Below are 16,727 nucleotides of genomic sequence, written 5' to 3'. Positions count from 1 at the left end.
TACCATGCCACATTCTTAATGTGCCACCCCTGGAAGGAGGATAAAAAACATAATCACTGTTGTTATTAATCTATATATTAATCACACAAAATATATATCTTATATAATATTTGTATTATGATAAATTGCATCTGACAATTTAAACACAAGGATGATGTCTGGCCTGATTTAAATTTTGTATGGATTGTTAAGAATTAGATAAATATTCATAGTAGTTTTCTTGTTCAATCTATTTCAACATTATCAATGTCAGCAGCTGTTTAGATGTTCACATTCATTTCAGTAAAAATAACTGATTTATTTTTCTTCCGAAAGTGCAAAAAATGTACAACTGAATCAATAGAACATTCTCAGCATGTCTTTATATAAAAATGTTATTAATAAGATGCTGTATCATACTATGATAGCCAATGAGACAACTTTCCAACAGAGACCAAATAAAGTAGATGTGATTAACTTTAGGTTACTGTATACATGTACGGCCTTCAATAATGAGCAAATCCCATACAATATAGTAAACTACAAAAGGCCATGAAATGACAAAATTTAAAACTATTCAAACCAAAAAACCAATGGCCTGATTTATTTAAAAAATTAATACACAAAAAAAACAAATATAGCATGCTTAGCAATCTCCTTTTCTTTCCAGGAAGGAGAAGTATCCTTTTTCAGAATTCTAGATAGAGTACTGATATTGTAAAATCAGCCTTAAAATATCATGTAGAAAAATAATAGAGCCCATTAGATGTAATCACACTTAATAATACAAAATTGTACATTATAAAATATTAATGACTCTTATCTTTACCAGTAACACTTGATGTATTTCTCAGATTATTTTCATCTTTCCATATAGTTAGTTTGATTGTAAAACTTTTCTTAATTTGGAATTAAACATTTCCACATAATTTTTACATTTCAGTAAGTCATTTTTATTGCTTAATGATCTGCACCTATTTATTGTTTATTCTGTGCCTAAGTCCTTTCAAATTTATTTATTATAGGATTAAAACATCTTTTAAAAGGAATTTGTTGGTGTATAAATTTGACCAATTCACTCACAAACAAATAAAAGTTTTAATTCTTTAAAATCGCAGATAAAGAATTTGTTTTCCCCATTCGTAACGTCTATCACACGTTATTGTATTTTTGTTCATTCGATTTGCCTGGCATGTGAATATATATAAAAGTAGTAACGTCAACATCGTTTATCCAAAAATAATTCACTTCAAAAACCGCTACCAGAAGCCTTCTCAACCAATCATATTAACGTATTTCCAAATATGCAAATCATATAAGAATTATGATATTGTATTGAACTGCATAAGAAGGTCAAGTGAATGAGAAACTACCAGATAATAAGTGATATAAAACTTGTGGGTTGTATCAACATTCTCATTCAAACCACCTTGTGCATTTAAAAAAACTAACTTTTTACATACTGAGGAGTAAGTGAATGTTTCAGACAAGAAAGATGAAACTTAAACAAAATTCACATTACATGAGTGATCCTTCTCCTTAATCATTAAAAGCATGAATCATCACACTGAAATGATTCATTTATGATTTATTTTTATGAATTTCAGGCTTCCAATGGAGTTTGTATCCTATTTTTGAGTTTCAAAACATCTATACATACACATGTCAGAAAAGAGATGGGTGTTGAGTTTTTTATTCATGTAAAGAGAAAGTTACCATCTAAGAAGAAATGGTTATCATCTTCATTTCTCTTTTTGCTGGTTTGCCATGTCTTTTGTGTTGAAACTTTGGACTTTGCTAATCAAAGACACAATTTGAGAGGAAAACCTGGCCAAGGATATTATATAGAGGTCGATATAGGAACACCTCCTCAAAAGGTAAATTTTTATCTAGTTATGCTGAATAGACAAATTCTGCTAATGTACAATCATCTGCAACTTTTGATACTTAAACTTAAAATAATGTACTGGTTTCATGCAGGTTGTTTTTTGCATGAATGACATAATTATGTACAAAAATTTTTAAGTATTGAAGAAAATGATAGGAGTTGAATTAGTTTAACATGACTGTAATTTGGAATTGATTTTCGTGATAATGTAGTTAAAGAGAATATGCACGAAAAAGAATAAGTCATCTGGACTGTTGATTAAATTCTTGCACATAATATACATGTATGGTCTATATATGAATTATAAGAATTAAAAGTAATGAGAAAATATAAAAGAACTGTTTTTAAAAATGGAATTCCATGTACACTGTATTGATACAGAAAATCAATATTAGTCATTCAGTGATTGATTCATAGACAAACAACCAAAGTTTTAGAAATACATGTAGATATAAATATAATAAGATAAAAACCACTGTTTACCATACATGTATGGTCTGGGGTTTCAATAGAACAAAATATATGTTCAAAGTGTGAATATATGCTACACAATGCTACTGTAGCAATTTTGCCCACATGGGAAATAACTCTTGCTAAAAGTTTTACTTTAAACAGATGGAAATCTTAATTTCAAAGTTAATTCTCACGTAATAATTCTGAAAGATATGTTTTAGATTGATTGTTATGTAATATGCCTGTATAGTTTTGTATAACAATACATAAATTATTTAATTTGAGATAAATGTAATATTTGTATTTTTAGATAAATGTCCTAATAGACACAGGGAGCAGTAATTTTGCTGTGGCAGCCTCACCTAATCCAGATTTAGATTACTACTTTATGAGAAATGGGTAAAACACATTTATTATAAATAATGTCAGGATACTAGGTAGTCATCTGTGGGATGTATAGCCTTTAAGTGTAACTGTTAAATGTGTATTTCTTAGATGAAAGTTAAAATAATTTGGGAAAAAAAAACTATGGATGCATAAATAAGCTGACAAGCCAGAGAAAATAGGAAAACAAATCATTGATAATATCCAATGATAGAGATATTGAATGTGATATGACTAGAGCAGAACTTTTTGGTAAAAAAATTAATTTTATTCACAGAAATTCTCATATGAAACAGATGGTCTATCATCAGAACTGTACTTGAAGAGTTTATTTTATTACACAGAACCTGTTTTATACTATCAGTTACTACAATAGTTTTGAATGTTATATAAGAGGATTTTTACTGATTTTCATAGCGATTTGACTTCGCCATGAAGTCAGTCGGCTGGCGAGATTTAGCGATTTTCAAAATTCTTTGGCGACTTAAATCGTCATTTCGCTGGCAAGATTATGGCCTGACTACAACCTTTCTTTTGCAATTATCAAAATAAAATCCACAAGTTGTTTAGATTTGAACGGTCTGGAAAAAGTATTTGGTCCATTGTATATTTTGAAAGGCCAAAGCCTCTTGAAATTATTTCATCAGCTTACCAAATCCTTGACGGAGACACTGAATAAAAATATACACAATACATTGTATTGATATAGTACTTGATTTTTTTTCCAGTTTGTTCCATGTATTTTTTCAGATCATCATCTTATAAAGAAGTAGGGACAATGATATATGTCCCTTACACCCAGGGTAACTGGAAAGGTGTACTAGGTACAGATTTAGTTAAAACCAAGTCTTTGAATGTTAGTTCTAGATCCAACATAGCCTTTATTACAGAGTCCAGTAACTTCTTCATCAATGGTTCTAACTGGCAAGGAATATTAGGGCTTGCATATGCTGAAATATCTAGGGTAAGATTTTATTGTAGGCACACTGTTAAAAATACATATATATATTTCTCTAATTCTGTTTTGACCAGTACGATGGATTTTGATAAACCACATGGAAAATGTCAATTACAATGTTCTGGTTGATTGAATTTATGTCATGTAATTTCCCAATTTCCCACCTAATCCAATCAGAACATTGCAATTGACATTTTCCATCGGTAGACCTTGCATTATTAAAGTTTGAAAATTACACTATCTTGATTGAAGAAATACCATAGTCAACAGGGTTTATATAATGTCTAAAAAGTCTTGACTTTGAAAGATCTGTCATTAACACTGAATTCCATAAATGATATACTGTAAATTCAGAAATTATTGCGTGCATTTATTATTGCGATTTTTCAAAAATTGACAAGAATGCGAGTTTAATTATTGCGATTTCAGAAAAATCTACATACAGATCTATGTTTTAGTTATCAAAATGCGAGTTCTTATTATTGCGATACTCATCTAGTTGCATTATTCGCATTAATAAAAACCTCGCAATAATTTCTGAATTTACAGTACAAAACAATAAGGTACAATTGAAGACAAACACTGATAAAGTATCGGACTTAAGACTTATATAATCAAAGCACTGTAAGCGCTGTAGGCAGTTAACCAAAAACCAAGGCAAACGTAATTATGAAAACTGTGGCAGTGTTGCTTCAATTTTTTTTTCAAGATTTGAAAGAACAAACATTAAACATTCGTATATTGTACATTTATGTTCATTTAATGAATTGATTATTAAGGCAAATTAATTAATATTTCATCAAGGTTTTCAAAAGCAACTCATATATCAATGTAAATGACCCCCATCTTCACCCCCATATGTATGATGTTACTTCATACCAAGTTTGGAATAAAATGACAGGTGATTATAAAACAGTTGGTCAAACATTCTCGGGCTTTACACTGCTTGAAAGATTTATATGTTTTCTTTAAAATGAGCCACAAATGAAAATTATTATAGGCCCAGAAATAATTTATTAATAGTTAAAGTAAATTCAATTAACCTAGACTCATTTTTTGCATCAATAAAATTTTATAATAAACAAGAAATAATTGTAACAGGATGCCGTTACGAAGTCTCCCAAACAAAGCCCCCATAATTCATCATTCCTATGGTCTCCTGACATTGGGCAAAGTCCAGTTCATATTGGTTTGGTCTAGTAAAGTGATATGCATATGTGACACCTAGGAGATTGACGCTGTATGTCATTCAAATCTTTTTGAAATGATGAACAGGAATAAATATGGTTTAGGTGTGGGTATCTCGACCGTTTACAAGTTCTCAAACAGGAGGGGTGGGGTGACCCCAGGGACTCCCCCTATATTTCATTTGATTTTTTATATTGTCCCATACATGAATACATATGGTTTAGGGGTGGGGATCTCTACCATTTCCAATATCTCAAACAGGAGGGGGTGGGGTGACCCCAGGGACTCCCAAAATATTTCATTTGATTTGTTATATTGTCCCATACATGAATATATATGGTTTAGGGGTGGGGATCTTGACTGTTTCTCAAACAAGAGGGGGGTGGGGTGTCCCCATGGACTCCCCCTATATTTCATTTGATTTGTTTTATTGTCCAATACATGACAAGAAATAATTGTAACAGGATGCTGTTACGAAGTCTCCCAAACAAAGCTCCAATAATTCGTCATTCCCATGGTCACCTGACATTGGGCAAAGTCCAGTACAAATTGGTTTGTGATATGCATAAGTGACGCCTATGGATTAACCCTGTATGTCATTCAAATCTTCTTGAAATGACGAACAGGAATATATATGGTTTAGGGGTGGTGATCTCGACCGTTTACAAGATAAAAGCACATTCTCAAATTGAAGGGGGTGGGGTAAGAATATAGGGGGGGGGGGGGGGGGGGGGGGGGGGGGGGGTGATCCCCAGGGGGACTCGCCTTTATTTCATATGATTTTTTTTTGTCCCATACAAGAATATATATGGTTTAGGGGTGGGGATCTCGACCGTTTACAAGTTTTCAAAAAAAAAGGGGGTGGGGGTGACCCCCGTGGACTTCCCCTATATTTCATTTGATTTGTTTTATTGTCCCATACAAGAATATATATGATTTAGGTGTGGGGATCTCAACCGTTTACAAGTTCTCAAACAGGAGGGGGTGGGGGGTGACACCAGGGGGCTCGCCTTTTATTTCATTTGATTTGTTTTATTGTCCCATACAAGAAAATATATGGTTTCGGGGTGGGTATCATGACCGTTTACAAGTTGTCAAAAAGAATGGGGGTGCGGGTGACCCCCCTGGACTCCCCTATATTTCATTTGATTTGTTTTTATTGTCCCATACAAGAATATATATGGTTTAGGGGTGGGGATCTCGACCGTTTACAAGTTTTCAAGAAAAAGAAAAAGAAGAAGAAGAATAATAAAAATAATAAGAACTGAGCAAAAACAATAAGTCTCCAAACCTTATTTGGGAGACTTAAATATATATGGTTTAGGGGTGGGGATCTCGACCATTTCCAAGTTCTCAAACAGGAGGGGGTGGGGTGACCCGAGGAACTCCCCATATATTTCATTTGATTTGTTATATTGTCCCATACATGAATATATATGGTTTAGGGGTGGGCATATTGACTGTTTATAAGTTCTTAAACAGGAGGGGGTGGGTGTCCCCAGGGACTCCCCCTATATTTTATTTGATTTGTTTTATTGTCCCATACATGAATGTATATGGTTTAGGGGTGGGGATCTCAACCATTTCCAAGTTCTCAAACAGGAGGGGTTGGGGTGACCCCAGGGACTCCCCCTATATTTCATTTGATTTGTTTTATTGTCCCATACATGAATATATATGGTTTAGGGGTGGGGATTTGGACCATTTCCAAGTTCTCCAATAGGAGGGGTAAGGACGACACCCGGGACTCCTCCAAATTATTTTCATTTGATTTCTTTTATTGTCCCATATAAGTATATATATTGTTTAGGGGTGGGGATGTCGATGGTTTACAAGATAAAAGTACATTTTCAAATTGAAGGGGGTTGGAATGACCCCCAGGGACTCACCCTATATTTTGGTTGATTTTTTTTTATTGTCCTGTTCTCATTACTGAAGACTGCATGTGTCTATCACTTACTGTTTTTGAGAAATATTCATTTGAAAATTTAAAATTTAAAAAAATAAAATCCCATAGGGTTCTATAGTAAATCCCTCCCTTCTTCAGGCCCCTCCAAATACCCCTAAATATACCCCAATGCACAAACAAAAGATTAATGGCTCCGCTAGACATGTTAGTCTAATATTTTATGAAACCCTAAGTAAATCTGACAAACGGTCAAAGTTGTCTTCTTAGACGGTTTGAGTGGATTCGGTCCGACTTGTCTCGGGGACGAGTTGTCCACATTACTTAAAACATCCCATCAATGTCGATTTCCGCATCCGTTTCATTCATAAAATATCAACAACCTTATTTGGCAAGATAAGTTAAAAATTACCGCCCACTTATATTACTTTATTTCCTCTATTATAGAGATTTGTTGTACATGAACAATATTCCTGCGCATTTTGCCATTTGGGAAATATAAACGACTTGTGATTACCGATTTTCGGCGATGAAATATTTCATACAATTGTTCTTTGACATCGTAGCCAAAAGCACAGGGGATAATAAACTACGTACGGATTTCTATTGAGCACTACTTCCTATGTGCAACTTCAAATGTTTTGGGTAGTTCGACGATCATTTAAGGTTTTTTCTGGTCATATTTTTTGTATTCCAGAAATAAAAGTATTAAAAAAATGTCCAATTAGTTATAAATAACATAATAGCCAGCTAGATAATAACAATGGCACGTATTTCAGCATTTATTGGATAGAACACAAATCTAGGGTGCTCGCATAAGGCAGCTTAACTGCCTAAAAATAAGAAGATGTGATATGATTGCCAATGAGACAACTCTCCACAAGAGACCAAATGACATAGAAGTTATCAACTATAGGTCATTGTACAGCCTTCAATAATGAAAGAAAAATACTGCATAGTAAGCTATAGAAGGCCCCAAAATGACAAATGTAAAACCATTCAAATGAGAAAACTAATGGCCTGAAAACTAACTGGTACAAAACAATAAATGAAAAACAAATATAGCCCTTTTTAATTATATTTTTATCTGTTTGTGTAAATAGCTGTAAATACTTTGATATTTCATGAAGGTTTAAAAAAGTTTGTTTCGATTTATAGCCTGACAAATCAGTGACACCATTCTTTGATTCACTAGTGAGTACAGCTGGATTGGATAATGTCTTCAGTTTACAGCTTTGTGGATTGGTCTACAAACAAGATCAGATGTCAGATTTAGAAATGGGAGGAACATTGGTAAGTAATATATATATATACATTTGCATTATGAGGAGAAATGGTTTCCACACAATAACTTCATTAAGCCTTCATCAAATCATTTGAAATTTATAAAATGTTGATTAAGATTGAGTTTGACTGATTTCACTTTTGTTATTCAAGAATTATGTCCCTTGATAATATAAAAATATGAAAATATTTGGTTTCTAGACAATTATTTGAGTATGCATAGACCAAATCATTTTTGTCGAGCCTGCGACTTTTGTCGCAGAAAGCTCGACATATGGATAGTGATCCGGCTGCGGGAGCATTAGCTAACTTCTTAAAAGCTTTATATTTTAGAAGGTGGAAGACCTGGATGATTCATACTTTGTATATAGATGCCTTATGTTACGAAGTTTCCGTCTGTCACATGTCCATTGTCCTTGACCTCATTTTCATGGTTCAGTGACTACTTGAAAAAAAAGTTGTGATTTTTTGTAATGTTAATTTCTCTCTTATTATGAGTAATAGGATAACTATATTTGGTATGTGCGTACCTATCAAGGTCCTCATGCCCGTCGGACAGTTTTCGCTTGACCTTGACCTCATTTCATGGATCAGTGAACAAGGTTAAGTTTTGGTGGTCAAGTCCATATCTCAGATACTACAGTAGACTCCACCTAATCGGATATCGGCTAAACGAATATATCGGCTATTGTAATATTATTTCAAAACACCAAACCCTTCCCTATATGTTTAATGTTAATTTTATCGTGTAATCGAATATCGGATATAAGAATATATCGGCAAATCGGATAAGAATATTCAGGTCATTTTGTTCAAAATCATGCACAATCGGATATTTTCAATGTTTTTCTGACAGGAAATGGACCCGGAAGTTACGAATTTACAATCTTGCAGACAAGAAGATTTTGTTTTTACTAAATAAAAGGAACTATTTCTTAATAAATTGTTGTCTTTAATCATTGTCTTCTATTGTCATGTGAATTAGATGCCCTTCTACTTCAAATGGTTTGAATTTATTTATAAAATATGCAATACTCAGTAGACAAGTTGACGTTGCTGTTTGGAGAATTTTGATTAAACTCTGAATGTTTACAGAATCAGAAATATAATCTAAACTGAATGTACCTCCTTCTGAATAATTTATTGCAATATAAATATAAATCCCTTTTGATAAGAGAAATCTGGCTTTTGTCAGATATATTTTTTTCACATGTGCAAAAGTAACCACATGTCATGGACGCCATTTTGGATGTTTACAAATTTGTGAGGAAGCCTCTAGAACTATGACCTAAATATAAATAGTCTTCAGAAAATGTAAACTTTATGCAATAATATTTTATCAATCATGATTATTTTCATAAATTTAAATTTGATTATTTAAAGAAATAAAATTATAACAAATACGATTTTAGTTTGGAGATTCTACACAGACATGCTTAGATCTATTTATAGCCAAATTAGTTTACCTGTGTGATAATGTAAATAATGGATATTAATTTGCTTACAAAACAAATAAAGACAAACTATGGATGGTAGATAATAATTCACATAAATATTTCAGGACATTTGATTCATTTTAATAAATAAAGGATTTAAAAACTGCAAACAAATTTAATCATTACATAATCAGCTGATAATTTTTTAAAGGCAGTGCTTTAATGCCTTTCTAGTTGCCGTGTTAATCTTTCTTTCCGCGATATCCAACTCATCTACGTGGGGGGTCATTAGGCTCCAAGTAGATCCGGAAAATGTTGATTATCTCCTCTTCTTATTGTGATATAAAATGTTTTTTGTTTCATTTCATTTACATTGGGAAATAGAGAAACGATCATCGTGTTTTGTTAGTTTTAAAAACTTTTGATATATTTGTATTTTACATTATAAGCAGTCAACCGATTGACAAACTAGAATTATTTGAATTCCGTGTGGAAAGAGGTCGGGTTAATTTCGAGTGTTATCTGCAATCTAGATGTTTATAAATCATTTCAGTCGTTGATATAATAATTAAAGGTCGACTGAACATGAATTATATTATACAATTTAAAGCGCATTTCTGTTTATGCACGCGAACCCGTCTAACGTTATTGTTATTTCGCAGTTATATAAAGTAGCAAATTATCGTTCCTGAATAGGTGGCGCCGTGGTAGCCTATCCTGTTCTTCAACTTCCGGTTTCTGCACTGTGCAACTATTACAGTTGCATTTTTAATTAACGATGCCAAGTACTTGTTGTTGTGTACCTGGATGTCATTTAAGAGGAGGACATGCATTTCCAAATGACTTAAAAAGAAGGAAAAGTTGGATCAACGCCATGGCCCATACGCAGATTGGACGAGAACACGATGAAATCGTGGAGTCCATCTCAATCAGCTGTTGTTTGCAAGGCACATTTTACTGAAAAAGACTACGTGCAGGAAACTATTCATGGTAAAACTCTATTTTCTTTTTAAGATATATATGTAATCGCCATGCGAATAAACCAAAGTCTGTTTACAACCGCAATTATCGTTTTAGAATAAAAGGGGGTGGTTAATTCAAGACGTCATAATTTTTTGGATTACATTTCAATGTGATCTGTTTGAGATTTTTTGGTGCTTGCTACAATTATAATGATTTCTTACAAGAGGTATATCATACTGAGAATTATTTTAGCAGTAATTATGCTAATGTAGTGATGACAGGAATGCATAAGCTATGCCTCATAGACTTTCTTGAAAAATATCAATGACAATGTTAACAGGGCTTTCATGTCGATCCGGCCCCACGTCGATCCGGCCCAAGTCGATCCGTCCCACGATGATCCGGCCCAACGTCGATCCGGCCCCAATAAAAAAATATATTTATAAGGAATAAAAATAAAGATATATATTAATTGTAATTCATAAATGTTTATGAATTTTATTATAATGTAAAAGGTGTACGGTAAAAAAATGGCCTTTGACAAATATTTTCTTTAGATGAGTATAAAACAAGTAGGTTGATTATGTTTTCATTACAAGTTTTCAAGATTATTGGGTATAATTATAATAAAAACGTATATAACAGAATTTAGTACAATCAACAGACATCAACATTAATCAGCAGTAATTATCATTTTCTTTCAATTGACTGTGATCTTAACAAGTCTTTCATCATTTGTTTTTGTTGAATAAACAAACCAATTATAGACTAATGATTTGATGAAACAAGTCATTATATTATGAGTTAAATTTTATAGGTTCCATTGGACTGTTAATATTTATTTAGCTATTATGTGTGTGAATTGAATAAAATAAAAATCGCCATGACATTCAAAGTTATCATGGAAAATAACTTCATATTAAAATGTTGAAGCTGCTATACAAACAGACACAATCACACTCAGTTTCGTATCGATTTAAAATAAAATCTTTGACTGGTACACCTATACTTCACTTACCTGTTGTCATCCATCATCCATACTTTTTGCAAAATCCATTTATACTGTTAAAATCCTCCAAAGTCAATATAGTTTATTCATATTTTATTATGGGGCCGGATCGACTTTGGGCCGGATCGACGTGGGCCGGATCGACTTGGGACGGATCGACTTTGGGCCGGATCGACTTGGGGCCGGATCGGTTTGGGGACGGAACGACCGGATACCTTAACAGGAACAAAACAATGACATGCTCTCATCTATATTATAGCTATTTAGGTACAAACAATGTATGTTTGTTGCATATGTCTCTCATTGTTTGTCCTTTGGATTTACATAACATACATTTTGATGTACATTGAATCAGGCTAACATAGTTTTATCCAGATTGTTATGAATAAATCTAGTTAATATTTTGCCAGGTAGTACAAAGTATGCATTGCTAATGGAAGTTCATTTAATTATCAAAAAACTAATGTTTTATAACCTTTTTCAGGGCGCAAACCCACCATACAGAGACTTAAGTCTACTGCCATTCCCAGCCTATTTTCCTGGACCAAGCAAGAGACTGAATCGTTCGCAAAAAGAAAAATCAGGGCAGTTTCCTGTGAAAACAAAAGAACTAAACTTGATGAATAATGTAGTAGAAATCTAGAGGAAAGTTTTGATTGTAAAGTTGGTTTTCCTGAAGAAGTCATTCATACTGCAGACAGGATTTATGACTGTCCACCACCAACTGCCGAGCTAATGTTGAGCTTCACAGATGGAATTACGCAAACACCATCAATGCCTATATTTTCAGCAGAGAATTTTGAAATGAAGACACGTGACACAGCCATGCATTTTTATACCGGTTTAGAGTTGTATACTAAATTTTTATTTGTTTTGACCACACTTGGTCCAGCAGCACATTGTTTGAGATACATATATTTTCAAATTGATAGGGTGTCATTTGAAAATCAGTTTTTTTATGACTTTGATGAAATTGAGGCATTATACAACCAACTTTGAACTGTCTAGATTCTAGATTGAAACTAGTGTTAAGAATATTGTGTAAACACGGATTGTTTTTATGTCTTAACAGTGGCGTGAGGCTAACACTTGGCCATTTAGTGGTTTAGTCATGTATTTTTCGCCATCCAACTTCAAATTAAAGTTTCCTACAACTTGGATTATTATCGACAGCACAGAATATCCCGTGATAAAACCTAAAGCTCCTAGAGCTCAGGCAACCTTTTCATCATATAAAAACAGAAACACTGAAAATACTTGTATGTTCGACACCTGGTGGTTTAGTCAACTATGTCTCTAATGCATATGTTGGTTGTACCAGTGACTGTGAAATAGTTGAAAGATGTAGAATAGTTCAGTTATGTGATCCAGGTGACAGTGTGATGGCAGACAAAGGTTTAAATGTGCAAGATTTGTTTGCTCACTTTTTTCAAAAAAAGAAACAGAATTAGTTCCAAAACTCTTATACTGGATAAAAAAGTCTCCAATTAACACATGCACATAGAGCTAATTATTGGACTTGGCAAAACATACAAAATTCTAATAAATCCTATGAATGGAACTGAAACAAAACTTTCATCTGATATAACATTTAGTTGTTTTATGTTGTGTAATTTTAGAACTTGTATTGTGCCAAAGGATGCATAAATAAAAGTGACACAATGAAGTTTGTTCTAATATATATGTATAAATATTATTTACAATTACATGCACATGTAAATTGTAATGCATATAAAAATAAAGAGATGTGGTATGATATTCAGTGAGTTTATCTAACCAAAGTGCATAAGAAATGGGTTAAGCAGTTACAGGTGTTACTGTCACCGTACAATCTCCAACAATTAGAAAAACTTGTACCGTGTAAAAAATTTCAGAGATCTTACAACTAAGTTTTGTTGTCTCACCTTGACTTTGGTGAATTGTTTATATCTGTTGATGTAAATATAAAAAAGAAGATGTGGTATGATTGCCAATGAGACAACTCTCCACAAGAGACCAAATGACACAGAAATTAACAGCTATAGGTCACAGTACGGCCTTCAACAATGAGCAAAGCACATACCGCACAATGAGCTATAAAGGCCCCGAAATGACAATGTAAAACAATTCAAACAAGAAAACTAACGGCCTAATTTATGTACAATAAATGAACGAATAACAAATATGCAACACATAAACAAACGACAACTACTGAATTACAGGCTCCTGACTTGGGACAGGCACATACATGTACATGTACATACAGAATGTGGCGGGGTTAAACATGTTAGCGGGATCCCAACCCACCCCCTAACCTGGGACAGTGGTGTAACAGTACAATATAAGAATGAACTATAAAAATCAGTTGAAAGAGGCTTAACTCATCAGATGGATAAATACAAATACAAGTGGACGTGGCCGGGTAGTTGTACATCCAAACAACAAAAAGACACTAAGTACAGATCTGAGAGTACTCGCATTTACTGACAGCTAGTTCAAAGCCACTAACAACTGATAAAAAAATCTTGCATCTAAGACTAAATTATCAATCCGTAAGCTACCTTTAGAATTTTATAAATTTTAGATTTTACATTTCTGAGTTATGGGGTTTTATTCATTAAAAAAGGGGGGATTTTCCAGCTTTTGGACAACAACTCAAAAATGCTTTAAGCAGTTCGCATGAAACTTTGGTGAATTATTTATAGCTATTGATGTAATCTCCCTATTGATTTTCATAAATTTTAAATATGACATTGAGAAGAAATTGAACTTTATTTGTTTATAGTCTGGCAACAGATTTATTAAGTATTGCGCAACAGCACAGTGTATTGCACAACAGCAAGAAATCTTTAATTGAATATAAATTCAATTCATATAACCGATTCCAAGTTCTTTGACTACTTTTATTCAGAAACTATAAAATGTCAAATATTTAATTACAATCCAAATTCAGACCTGTATCAAGCTTGAATATTGTGTCCATTTTTGCCCCAACTGTTCAGGGTTGGACCTCTGCGGGTGTATCCAGCTGCGCTCAGCGAATCAGTTTATTTCTTAATTAAGAACTCCTTTTTGTCGAGCCTGCGACTTTTGTCGCAGAAAGCTCGACATAGGGATAGAGATCCGGCGCAACGTTTGGTAACTTCTTAAAAGCTTTATATTTTAGAAGGTGGAAGGTCTGGATGCTTCATACTTTGTATATGGATGCCTCATGTTACGAAGTTTCCGTCAGTCACATGTCCAATGTCCTTGACCTCATTTTCATGGTTCAGTGACTACTTGAAAAAAAAGTTAAGATTTTTTGTAATGTTAAATTCTCTCTTATTATAAGTAATAGGATAACTATATTTGGTATGTGCGTACCTTGCAAGGTCCTCATGCCTGTCAGACAGTTTTCACTTGACCTCGACCTCATTTCATGGATCAGTGAAGAAGTTTAAGTTTTGGTGGTCAAGTCCATATCTCAGATACTATAAGCAATAGGTCTGGTCTAGTATATTCGATGTATGGAAGGACTGTCCAACTGGCAGGTGTTATCTGACCTTGACCTCATTTTCATGGTTCAGTGGTTATAGTTAAGTTTTTGTGTTTTGGTCTGTTTTTCTTATATTGTATGCAATAGGTCTACTATATTTGGTGTATGGAATGATTGTAAGGTGTACATGTCTAGCTGGCAGGTGTCATCTGACCTTGACCTCATTTTCATGGTTCAGTGGTCAAAGTTAAGTTTTTGAGTTTTGGTCTTTTTTTCTAATACTATATGCAATAGTTCAACTATATTTGGTGTATGGAAATATTTTATGATCTATTTGTTAGTCACGCAGGGTTTTTTTTTACCTTGACCTCATTTTCAAGGTTCATTGCTCAGTTTAAAATTTTTGTGTTTTGGTCTGTTTTTCTTAAACTATAAGCAATAGGTCAACTATATTTGTTGTATGGAAGAATTGTTAGCTGTACATGCCTGCCTAGCATGGTTCATCTGACCTTGACCTAATTTTCTTGGTTCATTGGTCAATGTTTAGTTTACTTGGTTAATGTTAAGTTTATGTGACAGTTGTAATAAAGCTTTATATTTAGGACTATCAACATAATATCAATGATTAGTAAAGAAGGCGAGACATTTCAGTGTGTGCACTCTTGTTTCATTCATAAATTACTTTATACTTGGAAATATAATTTTGCTTGTAGTTATAGTTTCTAAAAAAAGTATTGTCATTGAAAGAGTTAGCATGTTGCAATGTACATTTATTCTACATAGTTCTATGGTACCAAATCAAAAGTTTATATAAAAGAAGAAGTCAAAGGTTTCCCATCATAGTTTAGTTACATACATTTTTTTTGTACCTGAGGTCGTTGAATATAGATCATTATATAAATAAGGAGATGTGTTATGATTGCCAATGAAACAACTATCATCCATACATTGTACTTACCAGTAACAAACCACATTTGCAAAGTTGAATAAAATACAGTTGATAACATTTACTTATTACTAAAAAGAAAATGCCAAACTATTTTCAACAGTATTTGACTATAAACATAGATAAAAAAGGTACAAACTGGACATAATGCACTAGTTCATAAACAAGTGAGAACAATCGCCTTCATATAGTGCTCAGAATATGACATTCATAAAACTTGTTCAATATCATTAGAGAACTCTAAATCTTAAATACTGAAAGCCACCTCTGGTAAGTACAATGTACTATGCAAGATAATGATATAACTGGACTAAAAATACTCACAACCTGTAATTAACTGCCTTTACAGTGCTTTCGCGCTTTGATTACACAAACATCGTCGTGATGTAACTGATAAAAAACACTCCATCAATCCTCCAGCCCTTTCACATATTTAGCAATTGTCAGGGTTAGTAACATCTCAGGATTATATCTACTCATTATTGCAGAATATTCAATGAATATACATTCATCGTCTAATTGAATATATCGGGTAATCGGATATTTTTAGCTGACATTTTGGGTATCCGATTTGCCGGAGTCTACTGTATAAGCAATAGGTCTAGTATATTTGGCGTATGGAAGGATTGTAATAACATAAACGGTACCAATTTTTCTGCACCAGATGTGCATTTCGACAATCAATGTCTCTTCAGTGATGCTCGAGGTCAAAATATTTGAAAATCCAAAGCTTATTGAAAAGATGAAGAGCTATAAGCCAAAAAAGGACAAAAAAGTATAGCCAAAGCCAGGCAGGGAATCAGAGCTTTGCATGAGGGAGATACATTCCTTAATTTTAAATAATTTCCAACACTTTGTAACAAGAAATTTCAATAACAC

General features: G+C 33.2%; 1 protein-coding gene and 1 long non-coding RNA gene across 3 annotated transcripts in view; both read left to right on the top strand.

Annotated features, from left to right (window-relative positions):
- LOC127700851 (beta-secretase 1-like) overlaps nt 1-16,727 on the top strand; it is a 50,901-nt gene that overhangs the window by 7,352 nt on the left and 26,822 nt on the right. For both annotated transcript variants that reach the window (XR_007981739.1, XM_052204546.1), the window contains exons 2-5: nt 1,587-1,856; nt 2,631-2,719; nt 3,455-3,668; nt 7,915-8,049. Coding sequence is in view for 1 of the 2 variants with exons in the window: in XM_052204546.1 (XP_052060506.1) it covers nt 1,656-1,856; nt 2,631-2,719; nt 3,455-3,668; nt 7,915-8,049 (639 nt within the window). In the remaining variant the exon portion in view is untranslated. The remainder of the gene's footprint in view (nt 1-1,586; nt 1,857-2,630; nt 2,720-3,454; nt 3,669-7,914; nt 8,050-16,727) is intronic.
- LOC127700860 (uncharacterized) lies at nt 9,682-13,114 on the top strand. Its single transcript, XR_007981747.1, has 2 exons — nt 9,682-10,466; nt 11,933-13,114. It is a non-coding gene; the product is annotated as an uncharacterized LOC127700860 (long non-coding RNA).

Source organism: Mytilus californianus, unplaced genomic scaffold (assembly GCF_021869535.1).
Source record: "Mytilus californianus isolate M0D057914Y unplaced genomic scaffold, xbMytCali1.0.p SCAF_5, whole genome shotgun sequence".
Lineage (NCBI taxonomy): Eukaryota > Metazoa > Mollusca > Bivalvia > Mytilida > Mytilidae > Mytilus > Mytilus californianus.
Note: the sequence above shows the minus strand (reverse complement) of the source record. Positions and strands in the feature narration are given on the sequence as shown.